General features: G+C 36.2%; 1 protein-coding gene across 7 annotated transcripts in view; it reads left to right on the forward strand.

The window, feature by feature from the left end:
- The window catches only part of SLC16A7 (solute carrier family 16 member 7), a 179,148-nt gene that overhangs the window by 103,423 nt on the left and 49,632 nt on the right, over nt 1-26,093 (forward strand). For all 7 annotated transcript variants that reach the window (XR_013449244.1, XM_078076195.1, XM_036073846.2 and 4 more), the window contains 2 exons: nt 3,408-3,536; nt 5,631-5,874. Coding sequence is in view for 6 of the 7 variants with exons in the window: in XM_078076195.1 (XP_077932321.1) it covers nt 5,661-5,874 (214 nt within the window). In the remaining variant the exon portion in view is untranslated. The remainder of the gene's footprint in view (nt 1-3,407; nt 3,537-5,630; nt 5,875-26,093) is intronic.

Consider the following 26,093-nt stretch of genomic DNA (forward strand, 5'->3'; position numbering starts at 1 on the left):
TCTCAGGATTAGATTCCAATTTTAATTCAATTACCTGTTGGAAAAGAGAAGATTTGATTTATTTTAATTCCTGTTACAAAATTGGGTGAGTTGTCATCTAAACTTAAACATTGTACATTAATTTGACACTACTGTATCTTTTTGTATAAGAAAAAGGAAGTAGAAGGCATAAAGACTAGTTCATTATTCTTTAAGGAACATAGTAATTCCTTTAGGTGAAAACATAGCCACTTTATAGGTAGGATGTGAAGAACAAGTCATGCTTTATCTATAGGCTATCTAGATTTAATTTATAGCCAAGTTGATAGTCTCCTAACATCCATTGATTTAATTTGGGATTTAATTTGCTGAGTACATTATTTCTGGACTATGTTTTGAAACATAAACTTCTGCATGGCTTAGACTATTGATAAGGGTTCATAAAATTGATTCATCCTGATTTAGATTTGGGTAGTTGATGAAATAATTATTCACAAAGTATATAAAGGAAATTCTGATATTCTGTACAACTAAGTGAGAAAAGACCTTAAATATAACACTAGAGTCTCACCATTGATCATCACTAATAGTTTTATTATTTCTTTGTCCTACATCTTCCTCTACTTAATCAACCCATATTGATTTCTAGAAGATAAGGCAAGGTTTGGGGCTTTAGCACATCCCACCACGTAAGTGTTTTAAAAACACTTGAAATAGATAAATGTTTTCAGTAGTCATTAAGTCACCCTTTTGTCAATGACAATGAATATCTCAAAAAAATTATAGACAGCGTAGATGTAAATAAGGTGAAATAATGATGAATTTCTAAAGACTTTGAGGGATAGTTGAGGTTTAGAATTACAAAGAACAAATATTTGAATTCCGGTGGACAATACAGGCAAGGATATGTGCAAGAGTTGAAATTTGGAAATTCACCATTGGAAATAAAACTGAAGGAGTATATTAATAAGCAGAAAGAGCAGGCTCTAAGGTGCTGTGTTAAAGTGGAATCAGTAACAATGGGCCTAAGAAAAATACTAGTCTCGGTACCAATTTAATCACTTACTGGACTTTACACTTTGGAAAAATCACTTTGCACCTCTGATTCTTTATGCCCTCATCTCTAAATATGATTAAAAACATCACTTCCTCTTCATTCATAGGATTATGATAATTAATTGAATCTTTGGAAAAAAGTTAAGCATTTTTTTTTTCGTGAATCCTGTTATAAGTAAAAGTTATCATGAAATAAGTGGCATATATGCAAACTGCCAAGAAACCAAATTAGCTGAGAGCATAGTCCAACTTCTAGCTGTAGTAACTAACACAGGTTTTGAAGGGACAAATAAACTTTATGCCTCCTTGGACTTTAGGAGGCAATCTCCAAAATAGTTGCTTTCTCAAATTAAAGGAAAATTTTCCCATATTCTTAAGGATAGTTGATCTACTGTTTTTTTTTTAGTAGGACACACAATTCTAAAATAATTCTTTTCATTTTTAAACCTAAAGACCAATATATGGATCGTATGAATATATTTGCATAAACATATATTAAAATATGATAGTTTAGTAGATGTAGAGAAAGGGATGTAAAATAGATTTATATAACTACCAAGCAGGAAGTTATAACTTCTTGGATTTTTGGCCAATTTATTGAAAAAAGCCATGGGTATGGGTTGGTCTTTCTGTAAGAAAATAGGCTAGTCAGGTTAAACCTTTCTATGAAAGGTTTGTAGAAATGTTGGAGAGCGTTTACAATGTGGACTTGTCAAGATCTCTTGTTGTGGCCTCTACGCTGACCTCCATAAAGCATGATGATAATTAAGTATAGACTGGAAGGTCAGAGCCCAATTTTCAGAAATGCCTCAGGCTTTCCTCTGAGGCTTTGCCCTGAACTCAGGGCATCTCTGTCTGCCAGAGGAAACTGACAGAAAATGTATTTCTTCAAAATATATAAAGGATTTTCTGCATTTGGTTGGGCTGGTTATGTGTAGTAGGATGGGGCTGCCATCCCTGATTTACCTGGCTTTAAAAAGTACCAAGGTTCCCAAGACTCCTGGTAAGACCAGAACAGATATTTCTTCTCTCCCCTGTTACCCCAGACCTAGGCGACCCATTTAGCATAAACTCTATTCTGAGCACAAGTTAAAACTTTAATTTCAGGGGCGCCTGGGTGGCTCAGTTGGTTAAGTGTCTGAATCTTGGTTTCAGCTCAGGTCATGATCTCAGGGTCCTGGGATCGAGCCCCGTGTGTGGGGCTCCACGCTCAGCAGGGAGTCTGCTTGAGATTCTCTTCCTCTCTCTTTACCCCCTCCCCGCACTCGGGTTCTCTCTCTCTCTCTAAAATAAATGAATAAATCTTCTTAAAAAACTTTAATTTCAGCCTTATCTATTTCTCAGATTTTATTCATGACTTTATAATTCCCTGACTAATCATTCTAGTCCCTACTCACAGTTTCTCACTGACTTGGCAACTAGATCACAGGCTTTCCTCATCCTCTCATACAAATCTCATTTAGCCTGGTGGCTGCATTGCCTTTTTCAACACTTTAGGATACATGGCCCTACATGCAAAGCAGGCAACTGGTTATTTAATTCAGAATCGACTTTTTCTCAGCTTTAATCTAGGCAAAGGAATGTCCAAGCTAAACAAAATAAACTCTAAGTACTAGCTTCTATGCATTCAGCACAAGATTTAAGTTGAAATGAAAGTATTTGATGTATTAGGAATATCTGTCACCCAGATCTGATTAGGAAGTTTTAATTCTAAATCAGAAGATCCCTAAAATGCTTTTAGTCCTTTTCATGACCAGTCTATCTCATTGTGAGACATATATATTACGGATAATATTTCTTTTTTTTAATAAGTTAGCCACCATACATTACATCATTAGTTTTTGATGTAGTGTTCAATGATTCATTAGTTGCGTATAACACCCAGTGCTCATTACAAACCATGCCCTCCTTAATACCTGTCACCGTTACCCGACTCCCACTCCCCTCCCCTCTGAAACCCTCAGTTTGTTTGATAATATTCTAATAATTATCTTTTAAACTTTCTGTTTCCATTGTCAATGGATAGTTTCTTTAACTGAATTTTAGAGTAAATTATTTAAATGAGTATAGGAAATTATTTGAGGGACAGCTAATGAATGCAAATAAATTTTCTTCTCATAATGGTAGATATGCAATCTAATGTTATTTATTTTTTTAAAAATCCTATTTCTTAATTTTATACTTATAATTTTTTTCTCATGCATACATGTTTGATCATTTTGTTCATACATTAACAATTCTATCAATGGATTGACAAAGAAATTTTGCTAATTATTATAACATGGTCACAATATCCTGGGATAAATTAAAGCTCTAATGGGGCCTATGGAACTCTATTATACATGTAACCTTTGTTTTTTTCATTTCTTTAGATAATCCAGAGTCTGCTCTACCTCTCTCCTTTTGCACTGCCTTCACATATCACTTCAAGGAAGAGTGACTAGACGTAAAATTCCACGGATAATCCAAAAATACCTGTTCAAGTTGGCATCTATCAACAGGTAAAATTACACTTTTAATTCCTGCTTTTCTTGATTATTTCCATAAATAAAAGGAAAGACACAACAGGTATAAGTTGTGGAAAATATTACAGAGTTGTGCATAGGAAGATAACATGAGACCAGTGAGTGTGTATGAATTGGATCTTGACTGTTGATCAACCCAAGAGTTGTTTAATAATGAACAGGTGGTAATCTTGGAAATGGAATTTTTCAAGGGTTAATTGGTTAGGGTCCACTCTGTAATAATTCAGTTAAGAGATCATAAGATATCAATTTATATGGAAAAAACTAAACAGCTAGGAGATAAGGAAGTGAAGAGGCATGAATAGTGACTCTCAACCTGGAGTATGCATTTATAAATCAAGTCAATATGCTGGAAACAGATACAAAAGATTACATACAGAAATAAACTGGTGAAAAAAATAACAATATAAAAAAGGAGGATTAAGGAGAAAAAAAATAGCTCAATCACATAATCTTTTTTAAGGCCTTCAGTTTTCTATGAGCATAGATTCCTGTCTATACAATAGAAATCGCAACATCAACCTAGCTCATTAGTAAATTTCAGTATTCATATTCATAACATGATTTGAATATTAGTAAATTTCAATATTCATATTGATATGATATTTAAATAATATATTTAAGATTATTTAGAAAAAATTTTTTGAAGTGGCTGAGAAGCAAATCATCCAGTTGTATTTCTAAGTGTTTATAATAGCAGATGTGATAAAAGTCTCAATAGTTTAAACTCATGAATTAATAATGAAAGACAGTTAGGTTCTTTTATGCAAACAGGAAAATTGCAGAGAACTTCTCTACCTATTTTAAATTTCATTTTTATCATTTTTCCTCTATGAATTTCTGAAAGCCAAGTCCTTTAGTATAACTATGGACAAATTAGAAAAGTTTAATGTAGAGAATATTTTCATTCATAATCTAAAAAATGCATATAGAAGATCACTGAAAATACCCTTGATATAATTTGACAGTAAACAAAAATTAAACCAGTCTTTGTTTTCATAGATATCTGTTTAGTTTTTTGGTGGGTTTTCTGAAAACATGCAGCAAAATTAGTTTTTATTAACTTATTTCCCACATTATTTTACCAATAGAAAATTGTTTCTTTTTCTTCTACATTTCAATTGAAACATATTCACAAATAAAATGAGAGTAGTAAGAAGATATTGAAAAGTGCTGGCAGTTACAGCTAAAAGCTAAGCGAACAGCATTACTCCACAAAGAAACATTGATTTTAGGGAACCAAGATGTTTTTAATTTAATTTCAGTTGTGTGAAGCTATATGTGATCATTTCTTCCACAGGAGAGTGAGTGCTCTTATACCATAAAGCTAGCAGCTAAATGTTCCTAGGCATATCCAAAGAGAAAGTCCTTTCTTTTAACAAACTATAACATACCATCTATTTGTTTGGAAGAATTTTATTGCTATGAAAAAAATGCATAAAATATATCATTCATTAAATAATAGGTAGCACCATTTTGAGAAGTGCAGTGAAATTAATTCATTAAAACCGTATAACTTCTAGTGCTACGGGTCTAGAAAATAGGTCCATGCTGAAATATTTTTAAGTATTCTCAATTATTAAAAGTAGAAAAATTCTGAAATATTTCTAGTAATCTAATATTTCTAATAATTTAAAAAAATCTACTATTTAATTCTTTAAAATCTATCAGATTTGATCCATGGTCCTTTTTATTTGTAAAGAAAATCTTGAATATTTGGATTAAGAAAGTATTCTGTTTTTAAGTGATGACAGCTCCATTTTTATTATGCTTGGAATTCAGATAGAGATAGCTTTTATTTTTGGGTTGGTACTTCAGTACAGATCTGAATTCTTTATTTTTGAGTAGTTTTTATTTCCATAAACAAATTAAATGCTTCATTTTTTAGCCCAAAAGAAAGTTACATACCCCATTCCATTTTTTTGGTTAATTTTCTGAGTATAAGAGTATTAAAAAGTATTCATGAGAAATTATATAGTTATAACCATAAAGTATTATTTTGGTGACTATCAAGAGTAAAATCTGAAAATGGAAATAAGGTTTAAACTATTATTTCATTTTTTTTAATAGATTACTTGAATCTCGAATAGAGGAACAGAAATGCCACCACCAGTAGGCCCCCCCCTATACCCACCTCCCGATGGAGGCTGGGGCTGGGTAGTGGTTGGAGCATCTTTTATCTCCATTGGATTTTCATATGCATTCCCCAAAGCTGTCACAGTGTTCTTCAAAGAAATTCAGCAAATATTCAACACTACCTACAGTGAAATAGCGTGGATATCATCCATTATGCTGGCTGTTATGTATGCAGGAGGTAAGGTTTCTGGGAATAAATGGAATTCCAGATTAAGAAAACAATGCTTCCATGCCACAGTGTTTTACATTTAATGTCTTGGTATATTAAAGCTCTGTTTTTGTATTGTAGTCACTTAAAACCAACCAAATATATAATTCCAAATGAATTTTTAATAATTTTATTCATTCTGCATCTTGAGATATTCACTTCATTCTTTAGTATGACTAGAGTATTTGAATGAGGATTTCTTTGAACAAAGTAAGGTTTACTAAACTATGGAATTTCCAAGGGAGGCACCTTTCCGTTTAATCTGGAATAAAGTCTATACCATAGCGTTAGTATCATTTCCTACCATTGTTACAGTTGGTAGAAATGCTTTCATCCTAATGAGAAAGAAACTCCAGTTGCTGACAGTCTGTAAACCTACTAAGTACTTCACCTTCAGCTGCAAAAATGGAGTGTTATCATGTACAGTCTGGATCCATTCAAGTTCGTGTGATCAAAATAATTCCTTACCTCTGTAGTACTCATTAAATATAACGTTTTAAAAAAAGATTTATTTATTTATTTTGAGAGAGAGCGAGAGAGCAGGGCAAGGGGTAGAGGGAGATAGAAAGGGAGAGAGAATCTCCAACCGACTCCCCACTGAGTGCAGACCTGATGCGGGGCTCTGTCCCACTACCATGAGATCATAACCTGAGCTGAAGTCAGGAGTTGGATGCTTAACCGACTGAGCCACCCAGGCACCCCTAAATACGACATTTTTAAATGTAAATGGTTGCCTGACAATTATCCTGTTACATTCCATATTCAGTTGAGGGTAAGATTCATGAGGGAGAACAAATCAAAGAACCGTATCACTTCTGAATGCTTAAAAAATGTAATTATTAATGCATTATTATGTCACTTATTTTCTTTAAGTCAATCTCAACAGCAGACCAGATGGCCTCTACATTTTTTAAAGTCATTATGTAAAATATTTAGGTTTTAGAGTTTTCATTTTTCAACTGGATATTTGACTTTAAGAGACAGGTGTAGACTCAGAATATAAGAACTGAAAGAAATTATACAAATCATCTACCACAATTTCTTACCTTACAGGTGAGGATAATATTGCTCCTAGTGATAGGGATATACCATTAGCAATAATATCCAATATTTATTAGTATTTACTTTCAGCTAAGTCCTCTCTAAATGCTTGCTATGTGTCATATGATTTAGTCCTCTTAACAATGCATGAGATAAGTATTATTTTCTCTCCATTCTATAATTGAAGAAATAGAGACATGAAATAGTTTCCCAAGAACAACAGCTTATTAGTGGCAGATAGAAATCGAGACTCCAAATATTGAGTCACTGTGCTCTTCTGCCTTTCTCATATCTTCCTCTTTACTTCTAGAAAGTGAGAGAGCCAGATCTAGGCCAGGCCTTCTACAGACCTGATTCAGGTTCTACCCCTACCAAGGTCATTTGTCAATGACATAATAATTAATCTACAGGATATTGTTTCTTTATGGTAGTACCAAGGTGAAAATGTGATCCTCCAATGATCCTCTGTGTGTGTGTGTGTATGTGCGCGCACACACGTGTGCATATTGGTATGTGTTTTCTGCTTTCTATATGTCAGTGATTTACATTAATCCAGTATGTCTCCCTTGACGCTTTTTAGTTAGATTAAATGGATGCATTTCTGTTCTACTACTGGAAGGTATCTTTAAAATGCTATTTGAGTGTATCAATGAAAAATTCTGCTTCTAAAGCACTTTCTGAGTATCTCCTTTGGACAGTTGCTTTAAGGATTCTGTGTTATTTCTGATGACTGTAGAAACAATAAATACTGTGTACCTGGTTTTGTTCCTCTGTTGCAGGGGTTAGGTGTTATTTAATAATGTTTTACCAAAACAACACACAAGTCATCTTGTCCTGAGCTCCAAGATATGCTGATGTTAAGATACATAGTCCCCCCCTCTTTTAAATACAACTGAAACAGATTCCTCTAGTGAATTCATAGAAGTCTACTGAATTTGAACTAGACAGTCATAATTTTATGTTGAATAGGTAGTTGACTAACTCATAAGCAAGACAAAAATTTGTATAACTTTTTTGTTAAGTCGTCTCAATTGAATTTATTAGTTTAAAGCAAATAACTTCAAAGTCCCAGTGCCTCAAAGGAATATAAGTTTACTTATTGCTCAAGCAGTGTTTCATCTGGTGGCTATGCCATCGCATGAGACTTTGTGGCGTTTCCAAAATCTGCTCCACTTGGCTAGACAGAATGAACGCAAACAGCACGGAAGATCATGTGGGATATTTTAAGGGCCAGGCCTGGAAGGGGTAAACAACATTTCTGCACATGTTCTACTGGTCAGAATTCTCATGCTGCTCTACCTAAAGACAGGAGCCAGGATTGCTGGAAAATGCAGGATTCCTAGAGGAAGAAATAGAGTAGGATAGCATCCAGTAAGTCTCAGAGAGAGCTTGATACCCCAGCAATCATTCTTCATCCAATGAAAGTAGGATATATTTATAGACTTGTCATGGTCATATGATAGCCTTCCACTCCCTGGCTGGATCTATAGAAAAGTTTAGAATGAAGAATTACATAATTTCTTTTCTCAAACCATTAAATAAATAATATGTAAATCCCTATAATATGTATTTATTATTAAATAAATTTTTCAATTTATTCATGTTCTTATTTTCCTATTTTTAATACATATTATACATGTTAAAAAAACACAAAAGAGGGGCGCCTGGGTGGCTCAGTTGGTTAAGTGTCTGACTCTTGATTTCAGCTCAGGTTATGATGTCAGGGTCATAAGATGGAGCCTTGCTTTGGACTCTAGGCTCAGCTCGGAGTCTGCTTGTCTCGCTCCCTCTGCCTATTCCCTCTGTTCTCACTCTCTCTCTCTCTTTCTCTCAAATAAATCAATAAGTAAATAAAAAGCACAAAATAGAACTCTTTTGAAGCTCATCAAAAAAATGGTAGTTTGGGGGCATCTGGGTGACTCAGTTCATTAGGCATCTGACTCTTGATCTCAGCTCAGGTCTTGATCCCAGGGTCGTAGTTCAAGCCCTGTGTTGGGCTCCATGCTGGGCATGGAGCCTACTTAAAAAAAAAATAGTAGTTTGGTTAAATAAGTAGTTATCAATTCAGAAAAAAAATACCTTAAAATGTTTAGGGTAATGGGGATGCCTGGGTGGCTCAGTCGGTTAAACGTCTGCCTTCAGCTCAGGTCATGACCCCAGTGTCCTGGGATCAAGTCCCACATCGGGCTCCTTGCTCAGCAGGGAGTCTGCTTCTCCCTCTACCTCTGCTGCTCCCCCTGTTGTGCTCTCTCTCTCTCTGACAAATAAATAAAATCTTAAAAAAAAAAAAATGTTTAGGGTAATAGATGAAAAAATCTGTCTAAATTAAAGATCATTGAGGATTTTCTGCTTGTCTCAAGAAAGCAAATGCTAGACACATAAAGATACTTATGTAGTAATTGATGATGGTAATATCTAGGTGAGATCCACTAAGTTGCTGGAATATTGCTTAGCGTCATTAGTCATCAGAACTGAGACATTTTGTTTATCATCTCTGGCCATGGAGAAAAGTCAGTAATTGTAGAAATTTTGCTACACTGTGGTCTTTCCCTTGAAAGTGGAAAAGCAGTCCTAGGCCGATGGCCCGCAGGAAAGAAATGTTTACCTGCCATATCCACTGGTTAATGGAGAACTCACTACATTTTACATGGTGTCTTATCTTGATAATCTTATCTTGATAATTGGTTTTAATCTTTTAGTAAGAAATAATTGGTACATTTAAAATTGTAATCCCAATATGAAAACAGTCCCCCTTATGTGGATGCAGATAATTTTTTTTAGAAACATAATAGCTATTTAGAACAAAAAAAAATCTGATAGTCTCAATTAATCTAAGACACAGATGTTAGTCCTATTACCAAAGTGGTAGTGTTTTTTCAAATGCGGTCCACAGACTTTCTGCTTCTGAATCATGTGTGTCTTGTTAAAAACGCATAGTTGCAGGTCTTCTCCCAAACCCCCTTTTAGCAGAATTTCTGTTGGTGGAAACCAGAAACTTGCATTTCGGCAAGTATCCCTGAAAAACACTTCATGTACAACATAGGAATTCACTCTTGTAGAAGAAGATCAATAATTGATTTAAAAATATTTAAATTATCCCTTAATATTTAAAAGACCTCTATTTATAGAGGCCTTTTAGGTTGATGATTATAAAATAAATTCAAAGACCATAACGTGAAAAGGCATATAGTTTAGTATGAAGTTTAATGAGGCTCTCTACTGAGTAACTGAAATACTCTGTTCAACCTAATGCTAATTACGTTAGCCTAGAGAACATCTAAGATCTGACACCCTCATTAGGGCTTAGCATTCAACCTATTAATCACCACAGTGGGGTCACTGGGTAAGATGGAGTGTGTTCTGAGGCCTGGCCTGTGATGTCAGGACTGGAGTTTCTTGTAGTAATTAGTTGGCATCTGAGCCTTGGTAGCAAGGTATTATTTTCCCTTCTGATGTCTGAATTAAAAATGGAACTAATAAAAGGTATGCAGGAAGGATGGAAAAGAATGCAAATTATGTTTATCCCTTACTTCATCCTTAGAATAATGACATTAAATTACAGCAACCCATCTGGTCATCCATATGGTCTCCTGGAGTTCTAGCAAATTTCAGCAAATAGGTCAAACACAGTGGTCACTCCATTAATAAAGCACTAAGTAGAGGCAGAAAACATTACAAATTAAACTTTCCACATTGTTTAGATGGATATAGGGATTTATTTTATAAACAGTGATTACATAGGATTATCTTTTAGTACAATGTTTGTCTTTGTTACTCTATCGAAAGATAATGTGAACCTGCTTAGCTACACAATTACGGAATACAGATTTGGGGCTGCCAATCTCTGTGAATACCTCATGTTATTTTTCTGGTGGTATCTGTTATGACTTGGAAGAATCAGCCGTTCTGGAGGAGAGAGTTGGCTTTGTCTCCATGGTAACATATTCTTATGTTTTATGTGAGCAGTGACTGCCAATTGTACTAAGGTAAGGGTGATGGTTTGATGATGGAATACTTTACGCAGCGGGCCAAGCATCAGACCCTTCAGCCTTCTTTTTTACTGGAGGCCAAGAAGCAAAATGTTTTAGGCATGGGAGGTTGGTGGTCATAATATAGAACGTATATTTTTCTATTCTTTTCTAAGTCTAAGCTCACTACATTATTTTGCTTTGTGCTCTAAATACGTTGCTGAATGAAGGAGCCTACTAAAATAATTCATATGGTGCTGTCTCTTAGCCGCAGCCAAAAAAAAAAAAAAAGTTCATTTCATTCCTGTGATTGAGATCTACCTAGGGCTTTCACCCAAGCTTTATAAAGTCCCAAAAGTACACTTGGATAGTCCTATGCAAGCAAGCAGGCTGTGCATCTTTTATACCTACACTGTGATAGACTTTTTTTAATCCATGAACATAGATATTGCTAATGTTTTCCTAGGAAATATGGTATAGTGTGGCAGAAATCATTTTGCTCACTGTATATTCATGTGCTCCTATATATTTTCCAACTTCCCTGCACTCAGATGGAGACCAAGTGATTAGTTCTGACCAATGAAATAAGAGTAGAAGGATATATGTCATCCCTGGACCCCTGGACAAAACAGTTCCAGCTGGGGTGCCTCTTCCTTTGTCCTCTTCTCCTGGCAGAAGTCTTGTTTCATATGACCTGGCTGCAAGGGGACGATCCTTGACCCACTGTAGAGTTTGAAGAATTAAAGAAGAAATTTTTATTAAGCTTCTGTAGTTTGTTTTAACAGAAAAACCTATATTACCCTGATCAATACAGACACGAAGGCTTAGATTGCTGTTTGATTACAATATAAATTATGTAGATTCTAAGCATGGACCAGAACAGATGAGGGGATGTCTTCAGTCACTTAGCTCATGTCATGAGAACATGAGGAGGTTTGTACATGGTTCAGAGCTCTGGTAGAGAAGAGGAAGGCTTCAGTGTCTCAAATGAAAAAGGAGCTGGACGTGGAAATCAGCATTGCCAGTTTTCGTGGGGATAAAAGTGAGAGGCAGGCACTTGCACTTCAAGGCACAGAAATAGGGATCAAATCATGCCTGTGGAGCTTTCTATGATTAAATGTCTCTGTGTCCCTTCCAAGACAGGAATGGAGGGAGGCCTGGATCAAGGACAGATCTTGACTATGCTTAGTCCTGACTATTCAGGAAATACTGTCCTTGATAATTCAAATAATTTGGGATTATTGCTAAATTTTATTTTCAGCAGAAAAAAATATAAGAAACTTTATTTAAATCCTTTTTGATATGTGTTCTTTAGACAGTGAACGTTTCACTGACCAATGTATACAAAAAGCCTACTTATTAATTTATGGCCTGGTAAGAATATCTTTCCTGATTTTGGACTTAAGTTCCTCTAAAATATGTTATTGCATTATTACATATTCTATGCAAATGTGTTTTGGTTGCAAATGACAGAAACCTGAGTCTAAAGGGAAATGTTCCTGCGTACAAATCAGAAGCGGCACAGAGGTACCAGAGTCTTCCAGGTCAACCAGCTCCACTGTCAGGCTGCTCTTTCTCCTCTCTCCTCTGCTTCTTACAGTGAGGCAGCTTTGTTTATTTATTTTGGTATACTTCCCCTGACAGAGGGAAGATGATTACCAGCATCTCAATCTCAAATTTGACATGAGACTGCCCCTCTTCCCTAAGTTATAATCTGACAAATGCTAAGGAAGATGGCTAGGATCTGGCCCACTTTGCATCAGCCCCTGGAGGTGATGGATGAATGAGGGGCTAACATTGGCAGCCTGAGTGGAACTATATACTTGGGACAGGAAAGGAGCAGTTAATAGAAGGATGACATTCTTCCCAGAAGAGGGAAGGTTTGTGAAGAGACGAAACAATCAGTGCTCGCTACTTTACTATTTTTGAAGTAGACGAATATATGATTTCCCGAGAATAAAGTCACGTGTTGCTTTTTTACTAATCACTCAGGGGTAACTTTAGATTTAGATAGTTTCTTTATAGCTAAGTAGCTAGTTACATATATGTCAAAATGCATATTCTATATTTAGAAACTTGATCGTGTAATGAAATGTGATACTTAGTACTTTCTAGAGGACTCAGTTGCACTTATAAGAGTTGGCCCCTTGAGTGGAGCTTAGCTATGGAAAATCCTGGGATCTCAGGAGGGTTTATTAATTGTTTAATAGTCCAGTGAGAGGCAGAAGAGCATTGTCATTAAAATAATGAGCTCCAAAATAACAGATATAAAATGTGGACTTGGCAACTTTGTGGCTTGGGCCACCCATTTGACCTTGGATCTTCAGTTTCCCCATCTGTAAAATCATAGAAAAAAAATATGTGTATGTATATACAGTATCTACTGCTCAGAGTCATTGTTATGAACAAATGATTACAATGTGTATTAAGTACGGAGTTGCATGCCTAGGGATTTTTTGTGTTTGATTCCTGGGAGTTTTGCCCGTTGTTGTTGTTATTGGTCTTGATATTAGCCATTATAGGATGAAACCACAGAGTAGGTACAAGGAAGATAGTAAGTCTGATTAGAACAACCTGTGCCAGGAAGATTTTTAAACAGAGGGTAGTGTGAGAAATAAATAGGTCACTACTCAGTTCTAAAAGAAATTCCATGGTGTTTACTCATATTTGCTGTAGCATTTCCCTTTGCCTCCGGCTATTCAGGTAGTGGAGTGGACATTTGTCATTCTTTTGGGCTATCATGTACCTTTGAAATCCTTCCTATGTTAGGGGATTCTCAACTTCATGATGTCTTGCCTACCCAGGTAAAAAGCCAGAAAATCACTTTCTCAGAATTCCTTGCATCTAGGGCACCCAGGCCCCATCAACCTAGGGTAGGAAGGCCAGGTTTGATTCAGAAACTACTGACATGAAGGAACGGATGCTTCAAGGAATACATACAGGTGAGGTGGTTACAGATAATCCATGATCCAGAAGCAGCATAAAAGTGGTGTCACTATTGGAAGTCAGTAGGATGTGCCTACCAAATCTCAAATTCATATGCTGTATTTGGGTATGGAGCTTTTAGGAAGAATTAAGGTTAAATGAGGTCATAGGATGAGGTCCTATTCCAATAGGATTGGTGGCTTTATAAGAAGAGGAAGGGAGATATCTCTCTCTTCATTTTCATATACCTGAAGCAAAGGCAGTAGGAATACACAGCAAGAAGGGGGCCGATCTCACCAGGAATCAAATTGGCTGGCACCATGGCCCTTGGACTTCCAGCCTCCAGAACTGTGAGAATAAATTTTTGTTGTTTAAGATGCCTAGTCTATTATATTTTGTTATGGTAGCACAAGCTGACTAATATAGGCAGCTTCGGACTTTTCTTAATCTTCCTTAATATTCTGTGAGTTACTGTCAGTCCTCACTGAATGTGTTCTTTTTTTTTTTTTTAAGATTTTATTTATTTATTTGACAGATAGAGACACAGTGAGAGAGGGAACACAAGCAGGGGGGAGTGAGAGAGGGAGAAGCAGGCTCCCTGCCGAGCAGGGAGCCCGATGGTGGGGCTCGATCCCAGGACCCTGGGACCATGACCTGAGCCAAAGGCAGTTGCTTAACGACTGAGCCACCCAGGCGCCCATGAATGTGTTCAAGTAGTATAGGTATATAATAGATACATGTGAGGTGAAGTTCCTGAAAGGTCCTACTGAGGTATAGCATGAATTACTTTCCTGAACTATACTGATTAATTTGAAGACTATTTCTGTGAATATTCATTTCAAAACAGGGAACCATTCTATGCCCTCTCAAATAGCATTTGCATTAGGATTGAGAATATGCAACAGCTTTTTTTTTTCAATTAACTATTTTAAAAGGACCTTATAAAAATAGTAATTAAATTTCATTTTTTCATATGCTGTGAGTGACTTAAGTTTGATGGATTATGGCAGAAAATTTGAATATCCTTTGATTACTTCTCTTTTTCTTTCTCTTTCTTTCTTCTTTCTTTCTTTTTTTCTTTCTTTCTCTTTCTTTCTTTCTTTCTTTCTTTCTTTCTTTCTTTCTTTCTTTCTTCTTTTTCCTTCTTTCTTTCTTTCTTTCTTCTCATGGCAGTAGTGACTTTGGCAGAGTAATTGCACTATTCCAGAGAGGTTTTTTTTTTTTTTTTTTTTTAATTTTTTTAAAAGATTTTATTTATTTATTTGACAGAGATAGAGAGAGCACAAGTAGGCAGAGTGGCAGGCAGATGGAGAGGGAGAAACAGGCTCTCCCCTGAGCAGGGAGCCGGATGTGGGGCTCGATCCCAAGACCCCAGGATCATGACCTGAGCCGAAGGCAGCCGCCCAACGGACTGAGCCACCCAGGCGCCCCTCCAGAGAGGTTTTTAAATGATTAATCTAGATGGCTGTTCTTGTGTAAGTATTTGCTCGGCTGGTTGGAAATAGATATGCACATATGGGGTTCATAGATCTGACCTTAAGATGGGGCCCCTGGCTGTGGCAGAGACTCTGGTTCAGCCCAGTTAGTGCACAAGTATTTGTTTGTGATCATCAGAGGTGGGGATATGTGGGTAATCCAGTGTCATAACTGGGGAGAAAACCCTATATAATTTCATTCATTCATTTATTTATTCTACAGATACACACTGGGCATAAGCAATGTGCAAAGTACTGGCTTGGCTCAGGAAAGTCACACAGAGCCATCAGACACAGGCTGGGCTTACAGGATAATAAATTTTATTTATTTAATTGCAGTTTTCAAATATATAAGTGAGGAAGCACAGTAGTTGCCATGAAACTATATAGAAAAGAGACAGATCTCATAAGTGCATGATCAGGAAATGTTTCTTTCTGAAGATGAAGGATGAAGATGCAGCATTAATAAAAGGAAGGAAAGTATTTGAAGCAGAGCAAATGGTATGAGTGAAAGCCCTAAAGGGGGAAAGGTCATAGAGAGTTCTAGTAGCCCAAAGGAAGTGAAGGTGATTGACATATGATAAAAAGATGGAGAGAAGTGTAGTTCATGGTCTACAATCCACTGAAATTATCCTGGGTAACATATTTTGTGTCCTTGCAGACACAAAAGAAGAGAATCAGAAGATGGCCATTTGGATACCAATATCACAACTTTGGGCACTCTTCCTGTTTTTGTTCTATTTTAGGATCATAATTCTGAATGTATTAAAATGCAGTTAGTTCTCATTATTCACATTAGTTATGTTTTATGAAATTGCTGTGGACACTGAATCAGTGAATATTGAACTCTTGCTCCTAGGGAAAATACAAGGTTAGGTTCCTCTGAGCCCCTGCTCATATTTTCATCAACTGATCAGTATATAACCTTGTTTTATGTGTGTTCTGCTCAAAGACATCTTATTTAATAGTTGATTCATTAACATTGAATTCACAGCAACAGCACTGTAACACATACCTGAATGAAGCTTATGTAACATATGTATTTTCTCTATAAGGCACAACACAGCCTTCTTGTGCTGAGGAACACTAGCCCGTACTTAAGGCACATGGCTGTTAAGACCATTTTTAAACAGCAAAATCATCAAAAAAGTACAAAAATGTGGAAAACGTGGCACTAAATAAGGAAAAGAACACTTCCTTATAGTATGAGAACTGAAATATGGCAGTGTCACCTTGCTTGACCTTGGGAACTTGCATGTCGGGAGGTTCCAGTTTTTCCCCACTTTGCACATCTCTGTGAATGACTGTGAAAGCACTGCAAGTATTGATTTGGCAGTTACAAATAAATTTTAGTGAGTAGGCAAGTTCACCTAAATATGAAATCTGAAAATAAGGAGGATCCACCCTACCTGTAGACTTTCTCTGATAGAATTGCTATTTCCCATGCTGTGTAAAATGATTTGTAGTTACCCAGTGTTTTTATTACAGTTGTTTTATTTACATTAGCATTTATGTAGATATACATTGATTATAACTCTAGATTTTACCAAAGTTCTCCTAAAGGAATACAACTTTCTCAAGTTATTAAAGAAATAATAATTACGCCTAGAATCATCATAATCACTAGAAGGGCATTAAGTCTAAAGCTTTGGAGAACTGCTATGGAAGCTTTGGTAGATTTTTGAAGACTGATGCTAAGGTGGTGCTCCGTAGCCTTGAATGATTCTGATGAGCATGTGTTCTGCAAACTGTGTATATTTGACGATTGTAGGATTTTCTTGGTTCACATTGTTCTTGTTTGGGCTCACCAACTCATGCAGTCAGTGATTGGATTAGAGATTCATTCATAGGACCAAATGGAAGCAACCTATATATTTTCTCAGCACCCCCAGGAATGAGTGTACACTCCTGGAAGGCTGAAAAGAAATAAGCCCAGGAAATAGAACTCTGATCTACTTCCGATTCATCCATTCTCTTCAGAAAATAACTAAAAAAGAATCTGTAAACAAGAATATGAATGAAATCTTGATAATGAACAAAGGGGAATAAAGGGAGAAATGTGTGTGTTAGTGATTTGGAGTTTCTTTCAGATTTTCCAAACTTCCACCAGGTAATCCAATGTTCATAACCGTGACTTATATTGATATAGAAAGTATAAGAATCCTCTAGATACCCAAGGCACTTAAAGTATCATTTTAATATTAATTAACATCCTATTAATTAGGAGAAGAATTCAGAGAGTAAGTTAAAAATGTTGGAGATTTTCTCTCAACTGGTGTAAACTGTCATGATACTACTGGGCAGATGACATGGTATGTGCTGTGGAAATGAAAGTTGTGAAATCCATGTGGCATCAAGAACAGACGGTTGGCTGGCTATTTGACTTTTGGGCAAGAACAGGGCTACAGAAACATTGAAAGCGTGGTCTGTCTCAATGGTACAGATTTCTATCATCTTCCAAAGAGTGGATATTAATCTAGAGATTGAGAAACTTCTCAAAGCTTCTCTGTATTCTATGACCTTGTTGTCTGGGACAAACTTTTTTTCCCTCTATCAGAAATATGCAAAAGGTTGAATTTTAATAACCTTACTTAGAGTGCTCTTGAACACATACAGGCTGTCATTAACCTTCCAAACGCTGCTTGGGTTAGACAAGTATTTCACAGTTTAAAATATATGTAAAATATCTATGTAGAGTTACTTTTTCCTTTTCAGATAAAGTAAAACAAGCTTAAGGAATTAACTCTGATAAAATGAATGATAAGCCTTTCTCATGAACACTCCTTCACACAAGAAAGGATATTAAGTACCTTTATGTTGTGGCAATAATATTACTTGGAGGTGTTCCTTAAATCAAGCATGATGTGCTTTAGAAGCTGGATAAAACTTTCCAATGGCAGCATAACCTCTGCTCCTTAAAGTTGGCTTCTATATTAGTTTAAAAAGCTTGAGGCAATTTGTAAGTGCTTGCGAAACTACAGTCCCTGACAAAACAGCCCCCACCCACCCACCCACATGTTACCGATATTCCAAAATAAGTCTGTGGGAGAAAAAAGGAAGACAGTTTTATTCACTTCATATTTTAAGTTCATATTTGTGACCTCTTATTTTGTCTTTTTGACTAATTTTATTCTCTTAGGTTTAATGAATGAAACATCAGTTAATGTTGAGTAACTATTAGATATAGGTATTTTTTCCTCTCTACTTGTGGAGAATCAAAATTGAAAACAGAAATGCTTTCTGTTTTCTCTATCTTCAGCATTCATTCGTTCTTCCTTAGGGGTCAGCAGTAGCAGCAGAAAAACACATCTCACAAAGAATCTGAATTTCTGTTTGGTTTTCAACAGTACTTTTTTGTTGTTAATTTAGCTAGGTCATAAATATTTCTTTACCATTGAATGAATATAATAGGCCTTAATTAAATTATCTAAATTTGGATATTAGTTTTGCCTGCAATGATAGTTATTCATGACCTTCCAACTGTAACTCTTCATGTTTTTTCTTTAAGAGAGAGAATGCAGGGGCGGGGTGGGGAGCAAGAGAATCTTAAACAGACTCCACGCCCAGCGTGGAGCCCCACGCGGGACTCAGTCTCACGACCCTGAGATCATGACCTGAGCCGAAATCAAGAGTCGGAAATTCAGTCAACTGAGCCACCCAGGCACCCTGTTCATGTTTTTTTCTAGGAGAAAAAACTATCCACTGGTAGTCTGTTTCACTTATTCTTTTGTAGTGCATAATCATTGATTTTTAAGTGAAGAGTCTAGATCCATTCTTGTTCCAAAACATACCAAAAACTTTCAAAGATGAATAACTGATTTTTTTCTTTACTAAATTCCTAAACAAAAGAAGTCTTTTTATGCCTTTTTTTTAAAGAGGTAGTGTAACATAATGGAATAGTGCTCTAGGGCACGGACTTGAATTTGGCTCTGTTCAGATTCCAGTGCTGCAGCTTACTAGCTGAGTAGCTCTGGCCAATTACTTAATACTTCTCAGCTTCAGTTCCTTATAAATAAAAAATCCATGCTGCTTTTCATGAGTATATTTCCAAACTCTCTGTTGATGAGTTTCATCTCACCTAATTATACACAATAAGGAAGAACAGTGTGGTTATCTGGGCAAACATATCTTATCATCTAAACCTACGTGTGTTAAGGTAATGTTCTAGCATTGAGCTTATTTAAGCTGTTTTGAAAAATCAGAATTATCCAAATACCTGGACAGCATCTCTGGTGTGGAAACTAGGAAAAATGGATTAAGAAGAAAAGAGAGTCTCATATGATAATGCCAACTTTGCCTTAGATGTCAATCTACAAAAAATTACAAAAATAAGGGGAAAAAAGATCTATTTTTCTATGACTTTGACCACACTTTGCCTATCTTTCTTCTAGACATTGTCTAAAGTAGATGATTTAACCTTTAGACCAGATTTATGTTCTGTCTTCTAGGTTTCTTTCCCCTCCCTTCTTGTCAATTTCAATGCAATAGACTGAGAAAAGCTATCTGAAGTGAGAATGCATGAGTTGCAGAATCCTTCCAAGTTAGTTTGAGGAAGGAACTAAATTTTTTTTAAAAATTTCCTTTTATTTAAATTTTAAGAGCTTCAGTTGACTAATGGCTACCATATTGGGAAGTGCAGGTTCAGAAGGTAAACTTTCAGCCCCTAACTGTACTGTAAATCTCATGAGAGCAAGGACTTTTTTTCCCGTTTTGCTCACTTTTGGGTTCCCTGCGGGTAGATAAGCCTTGGCACATAATAGGTGCTTAATATTTAAAAGGAAAGAACAAATGGATCATTATCAAAATTATTGTAACAATCATAAAAAAAAGCCATGAAAAACTGGGTCTATAATGGTATGATTTTTTTCAGAGGTCACTTTTTCAGAATCTAAATTCGTTCATTGAGATTTTTTTTTCTTTTATTTAATAAACACATATTGAGCTCAATGGTAGATATTGATGTCCAAAGACAAAAAAGATATGGTCCTTACAAGGAGTTTTATCCACTTGGGAAGAAAAAGAAGTAAAAATTTTTAAATCTATGTGATAATTTTAAAGACAGAGATATGAAATGCTATGGAAGAAAAGAAATTTAAAAAAAATAGCCTTCATGGTCAAAAGAATAGAAATGAGAATGATACGGCCTCCTGGAGGGTAGAGAGGATTTGAACTGTTTAGAAAAAGTCAGCATTTTAGTAGAAGGACCACAGAGATCATCTTTGAAATTAGTTCCTTCCTATAATATAAAATGTGGAAATGTGGGATATCTGAGTGCAAGGCATGGCATAATAGGACTTTGTGTGCTATTATGAGGTCACAGTGGAAATACACAGAGAATATGGTCATAAATTTGGAAATCCTCAGCTACGTTTTGTTACAAAGCTCTGAAACAATAATTATTTGTTTTTAACTGTTCCCGTTTCCATTGCTTTTTTATTTCCATTGGTCTTTTCATGTACGTAAATATTTTCTTGCTTACAGTTAGTGAATATTTTACAAATTCTTCTTCTTTCATTCCTAAACAGGCATGCAGTTTATAAAGACTGACAAGTAAATTTTTTTTTTAGATAAACTTATGTTTTATTTTACTTTCAAAGATTATGGTCAAGTTCTGTCTGCTATGCAGAATCTTTTTCAATAGTTTCATTTTTTCTGATGTTTTAAATTTTAATTCCAAAATATTTAGCATAGTGTTATATTGGTTTCAGGTGTACAATTAGTGATTCAACAATTCTATACATTACTCAGTGCTCATCGTGATACGTGTGCTCTTGATCCCCATCACCTATTTCACCCACCCCCTCACCACCTCCCTTCTGGTAACCAGCAGTTTGTTCTCTATAGTTAAGAGTCTGCTTTTTGGTTTGTCTCTTCTTTTTGTTTTGTTTTGTTTTTTCTTCTGTTCATTTGTTTTTGACAATGAAAAATTTAATTGTAGAGATTAAAAAATGTATGTATACATAATGTTATTACACATAACATATGTATATGTATATATGTATATGATTTTAATATCAGCTACATAAGTTGTCATATACACTCTAAGACAACTTCAAAGCAGAAAAGTCTGAAAGACTGTCAGGTGCAGGGCAGCATCTCATAGATCCTCAGTGCAATACAGCTTTTGTGTCCTTCTCTTATTCTAGTGCTGAGGATTAGGTGACAGTGGAATAAAGAGTACTGTTAATTTGGTAAAGCAAGTTGCTGTTTCACCTTTCACACCAGCCAAGGAACATATCAGGTATCTCTCCTGAAACCAGAGCTTACTGTCGTAGTTCGGTATCAGTTTTCAGGTGTGTATATCCATAAGGAAAAAAAAATAAAGTTGTTAAATAAAAACAATATTAACAATATCCTTTAAAAACCACATCTCAAGATTTTCTCGAGGTTAGTCTTCAGGCTTTTATACCACTTATAGACAATAAAAAAAGAATCATAATTGAACTTGCTAATCTGATACATTATTTACCAAGTAAATACATGTTGTGTTTTATAAGATAGAACTTATGGTAGACTTGCTGGAACTGGTTGGATGCTTATATCTGAGGTGTTTGCCAAGTTACAAAACAGAATAGGGCTAGAATTTAAGACATAATTGTGATTCTAATTTAATTACACAGAGCATTGTTAACTAGTTAATGATGTCATAATATTTTCATTAAAAGTATACTTAAAGAATGGAGGTGCTTTTGTATTTTAGGAATAATTTTTTAAACTTGAAATATACATGGCATTTCTACATTTAAGAGTATAGTGACAACATATAAGTCTTTTACCTGTGAAATGAAGGTGATAATAGAAAACTTTTAGTTATGAAAATACCAGTTAATTAGATAAATCACACAAAGTGTTGTATACTTCCCACCGTGTAATCAATTCCAAAAAAAATGATAGCTATTGATATTCCAGTGCCAAAGAATAATAGTACATCTCCAGAAATACTGTCGCACGAATCCTTTCCCTCAAGAACTCATCCACATTGAATCACAGGGATCCAGGCATTAATAATTTGCTCATATTCATAACTAAATAGACTGTTGCTGGTGGGTTCTTAGCTTATGTTATTGGAATAGTTTATTATTAAACAGCTAGAATCCACTTCCAACTCCATATAATTTAATATTATTTAAATATTATTTAAAGAAACATTTCACACTTCGCTTCATAATTATATGCATTCATAGACCTTTACAAAGTGGAAGAAAGTTTCCTCGGCTTTACTGCTGCTTTACTTTACAGATAAAAACAGACCAAGAAAGTTCTGAGTTTTTTGAAAGCCGTATAGTGAATAGCAGTGGGAGGACGTGGGCATTGGTGTCTGATGTCAGGAAGTCATTTTTCAGGATTCTTTCTCCTTGTTAGGTCATTCTCTAGCCTTCCTATTAAAAATAGTACATAACATTCTTCCACTAGAAATAACTTCCCTCAAATTTTTTCACCACACACAAAAAAAATGTTTTATGGACTTAAAATTTCTGTACCGCTTAATTACACTCTGAGATATGTGAGATGTATTTTGAAAATTATACTCAAGAAACATAAGCTGTATCATGAGTATTATTATTATCCTACTTGGTGAAGAATAAATGCTTTTACTTTTCAACCCATTTAAGCCTTTCAAAAAATATGACCACTTATTTCATCGTCCTCCTTAGTATTATTTGACCAAGCTACTTATTTTCTGTTCTCTTAATCATCCCTCATAAATCAGTCCCTAAGCCTTTTAGACATTTCACGTGTTTCTCCCTGAACTGCCTCCTACATGTTCTTATTATTGTAATTTATTTGTTGAGTGTTGACAGTTTACTTGGCACCATTCAAAACATAACATCTTTCTCTTTAGAGAGGTGATTTGAATTGCCACATTGCTGTTTGTGTGGTCTCAGCAGACAGAAGGAATGTGGATCAAGTTGGGGATATGAGGAAGGGATCCAAACAATTAGTGGGTAGAGCTCAGAAGCATTTTTTAGCCTCTAACTCATTCCCTCCCGCCCCACCCCGACCGTGTTTAAAGTCATCTCACTTAATAGTGAGGAGTCAGCACCTGCGGCTAAGTTGAGCTGCTTTGGACCTATGGATTACCAGAAAGCCCTGAATACCAGTGGCATTCATATGGAAAACTAACGTGACTTGCAACTCCTTTGAGAAAGGTCTTTGGAATATGAAGAATGGCTATTTTCAGTTAGCCAACGTGTGTATTTTTTCATCAATATTTTAAACTGTTTTGAAAACAGAATAGTTAAAGTTTTTTGTTTTTTTTTTAAATTTATTTATTAGAGAGCGAGCGAGAGAGAAACAGCATGAGAGGGGAGAGGGTCAGAGGGAGAAGCAGGCTCCCTGCTGAGCAGGGAGCCCGATGTGGGACTCGATCCCGGGACTCGATCCCGGGACTCCAGGATCATGACCCGAGCCGAAGGCAGTCGCTTAACCAACTGAGCCACCCAGGCGCCCCAGAGTAGTTAAAGTTTTTAAGTATAGACTGGTTGACGTTTAAGTATATGGCTTTTAAGTAGACATCCCATTTTTTTTTTTTAAGTTTTTATTTATTTCTTTGACAGAGGCAGACACAGCGAGAGAGGGAACACAAGCTGGGGGAGTGGGAGAGGGAGAGAGAGAAGCAGGCTTCCCGCCGAGCAGGGAGCCCGATGTGGGGCTCGATCCCAGGACCCCGGGATCATGACCTGAGCCAAAAGCAGACGCTTAACGACTGAGCCCACCCAGGCGCCCCTAGACATCCCATTTTAAAAGAGAAAAAAGGAATGAAAAGGTAGGGAGGGAAACAAGGAAGGGAAGATACAGATTTCAGGAACTTTGACAGGCAGTTTGTTTCCTACAACCTTGTCACTATTCTTAACTGACCTTGGAAATCAAATGATATAGTCTGAGATCTTATTAACCAATTTCTGATCCAGTAGATTTTAATGACTCTGTTAACAGTGAGCAAGTTAGTAAATAGCATTGAAAATAGAAACTAATGATGTAATGTATGGTGATTAACATAACATAATAAAATAAATAAATAAATAAATAAAATTAAAAAAAAGAAAATTAACGGGATACAGAACCAGGCACCAGGAAACGTGACTGCTGGTTTTGGATCCTCCGTCTTTGGGCAGTTGGGGCTGCTGGCTGTGATGTACATATGGTGCTAGCAGTGCCCCGGCTCCTGTCCTTAGCACCCTCAGTTCAAGTCCTCCAAACATCCAGTAATCATTACTTACATCTCTGGGAAAAAGTTAGGAATTTTATGTGATACAATATTTGGAAATAAGATTGTCCATTGATTTATACTTTATGGCCAATGCATAAGTGTATCAGAATAAAGATATACAAAGTCACCTTAAATATTAAGAAAGAAACTCTAAGCTGCAGTAGTAACCATACCAAATCCAATGACTTAGCTAAATAAGAATGTTGTTCAAAAGGAGGGTCATGAGGCAAAGCTTGTCAGTATCAATCCAAACACTGTCCAGGAACCTTAGCCAGCTGATACAGAATATTACAACTGTTTTAGCAAGATCATGGAAAATACGGAATGGATTATAGATGTTGTATTGGGAAGGGATAAGTGTGTACATTTAGGTAGAGCGGGGTTGTAGTCCCACTCAGATGAGTTTGTCCCTGGCGATGACTTCTCTGGTCTCACCACCTGCTGACTATAGGGAGGTGGGTCTGAGTTAAGGGAGATTTGGTGCTTTGAGGACCGAGAGAGTTGTGTGTGAAATCTCAGACAATGGGAAAGCTAGATTATTAGAAATTATAGAGCAAATGAAATGAAGGGCCCAAGTTGGTGAGGGGGACGTTTGCATTTGAATTGTGGGGGGAGAGTAATAACCACATTGGTTGATGACAAATTCCAACTTATGACTATTTTGATGTATCATTGAGATAGAATGTGACAAAAAAGAGAATCAAAGGTAAAAGATCGGGTGGGGGGAAGCCCCCAAAAATGAGAAGTCACATGTATATTGATGTCCCTTAAGAAAGGTGATTGGCAGTGAGGTGGAGATAGACCCCTAGCCATGTGCCAGCCTTGAAAGTGTGATTGGGTAAGAGACCCAGGTGCCAATCAATAATGCAAGAAGGAGGTTGGAGGGAATGCTGTAACTTGATGGAAATAGCTTACAAGAAGCACAAAGATTTATAAAAGAAAGGGTAAAGATGGAGAAGGAGTTTAGAATTTGATAGAGAACAGGGGGAACCCTTATGCCGCCCTCTGGCCCTGAAGTACCTGGGTGGGGGGATAAAAGAGTTCCCAACTGAAAGGGTATCAAAGGAAGTAGTTTTGTGATGGAAAAGCTATGACACTCAAAAAAGTTAAAACAATGAAACACAAACAGACAAACAAAGCACCTCCATGGTGCACAGGAGAAAGGTAGAAAAGCATAATGGGAACAGGCCAGCTGGAAGAGCATGGGCACTCACTTGGTTCTAGTTCTCTTCTCAAACGTTTCCTTTAGTGATGCAGTGACACTAATTGCATATTCTCCTCTTAGCTACACACCTGGGTATGAGCCTCATGGCTCTGAGCAGCTCTTTAGGCAGCATGTAACAGTCTGTTAGTAAATGACAGTGGCTGGAACTAGGATGGCAAATGGTCAATCTGAGTTTGCCCTTGAGAAGCTGGATATGCTCTCAGATTACTGACAAAACTAGTGTTTGAGTTTATGAGACTTAAAACCCTGTCATCAAAAAATGTTCTAGATAATGAATGTCACACTGTGAAACCTATGGTACGATATTCAGCCATGTGTCCCCCGGAAGGGACACACACTTCTAT

This window comes from Halichoerus grypus, chromosome 6 (genome assembly GCF_964656455.1).
Source record: "Halichoerus grypus chromosome 6, mHalGry1.hap1.1, whole genome shotgun sequence".
Classification (NCBI taxonomy): domain Eukaryota; kingdom Metazoa; phylum Chordata; class Mammalia; order Carnivora; family Phocidae; genus Halichoerus; species Halichoerus grypus.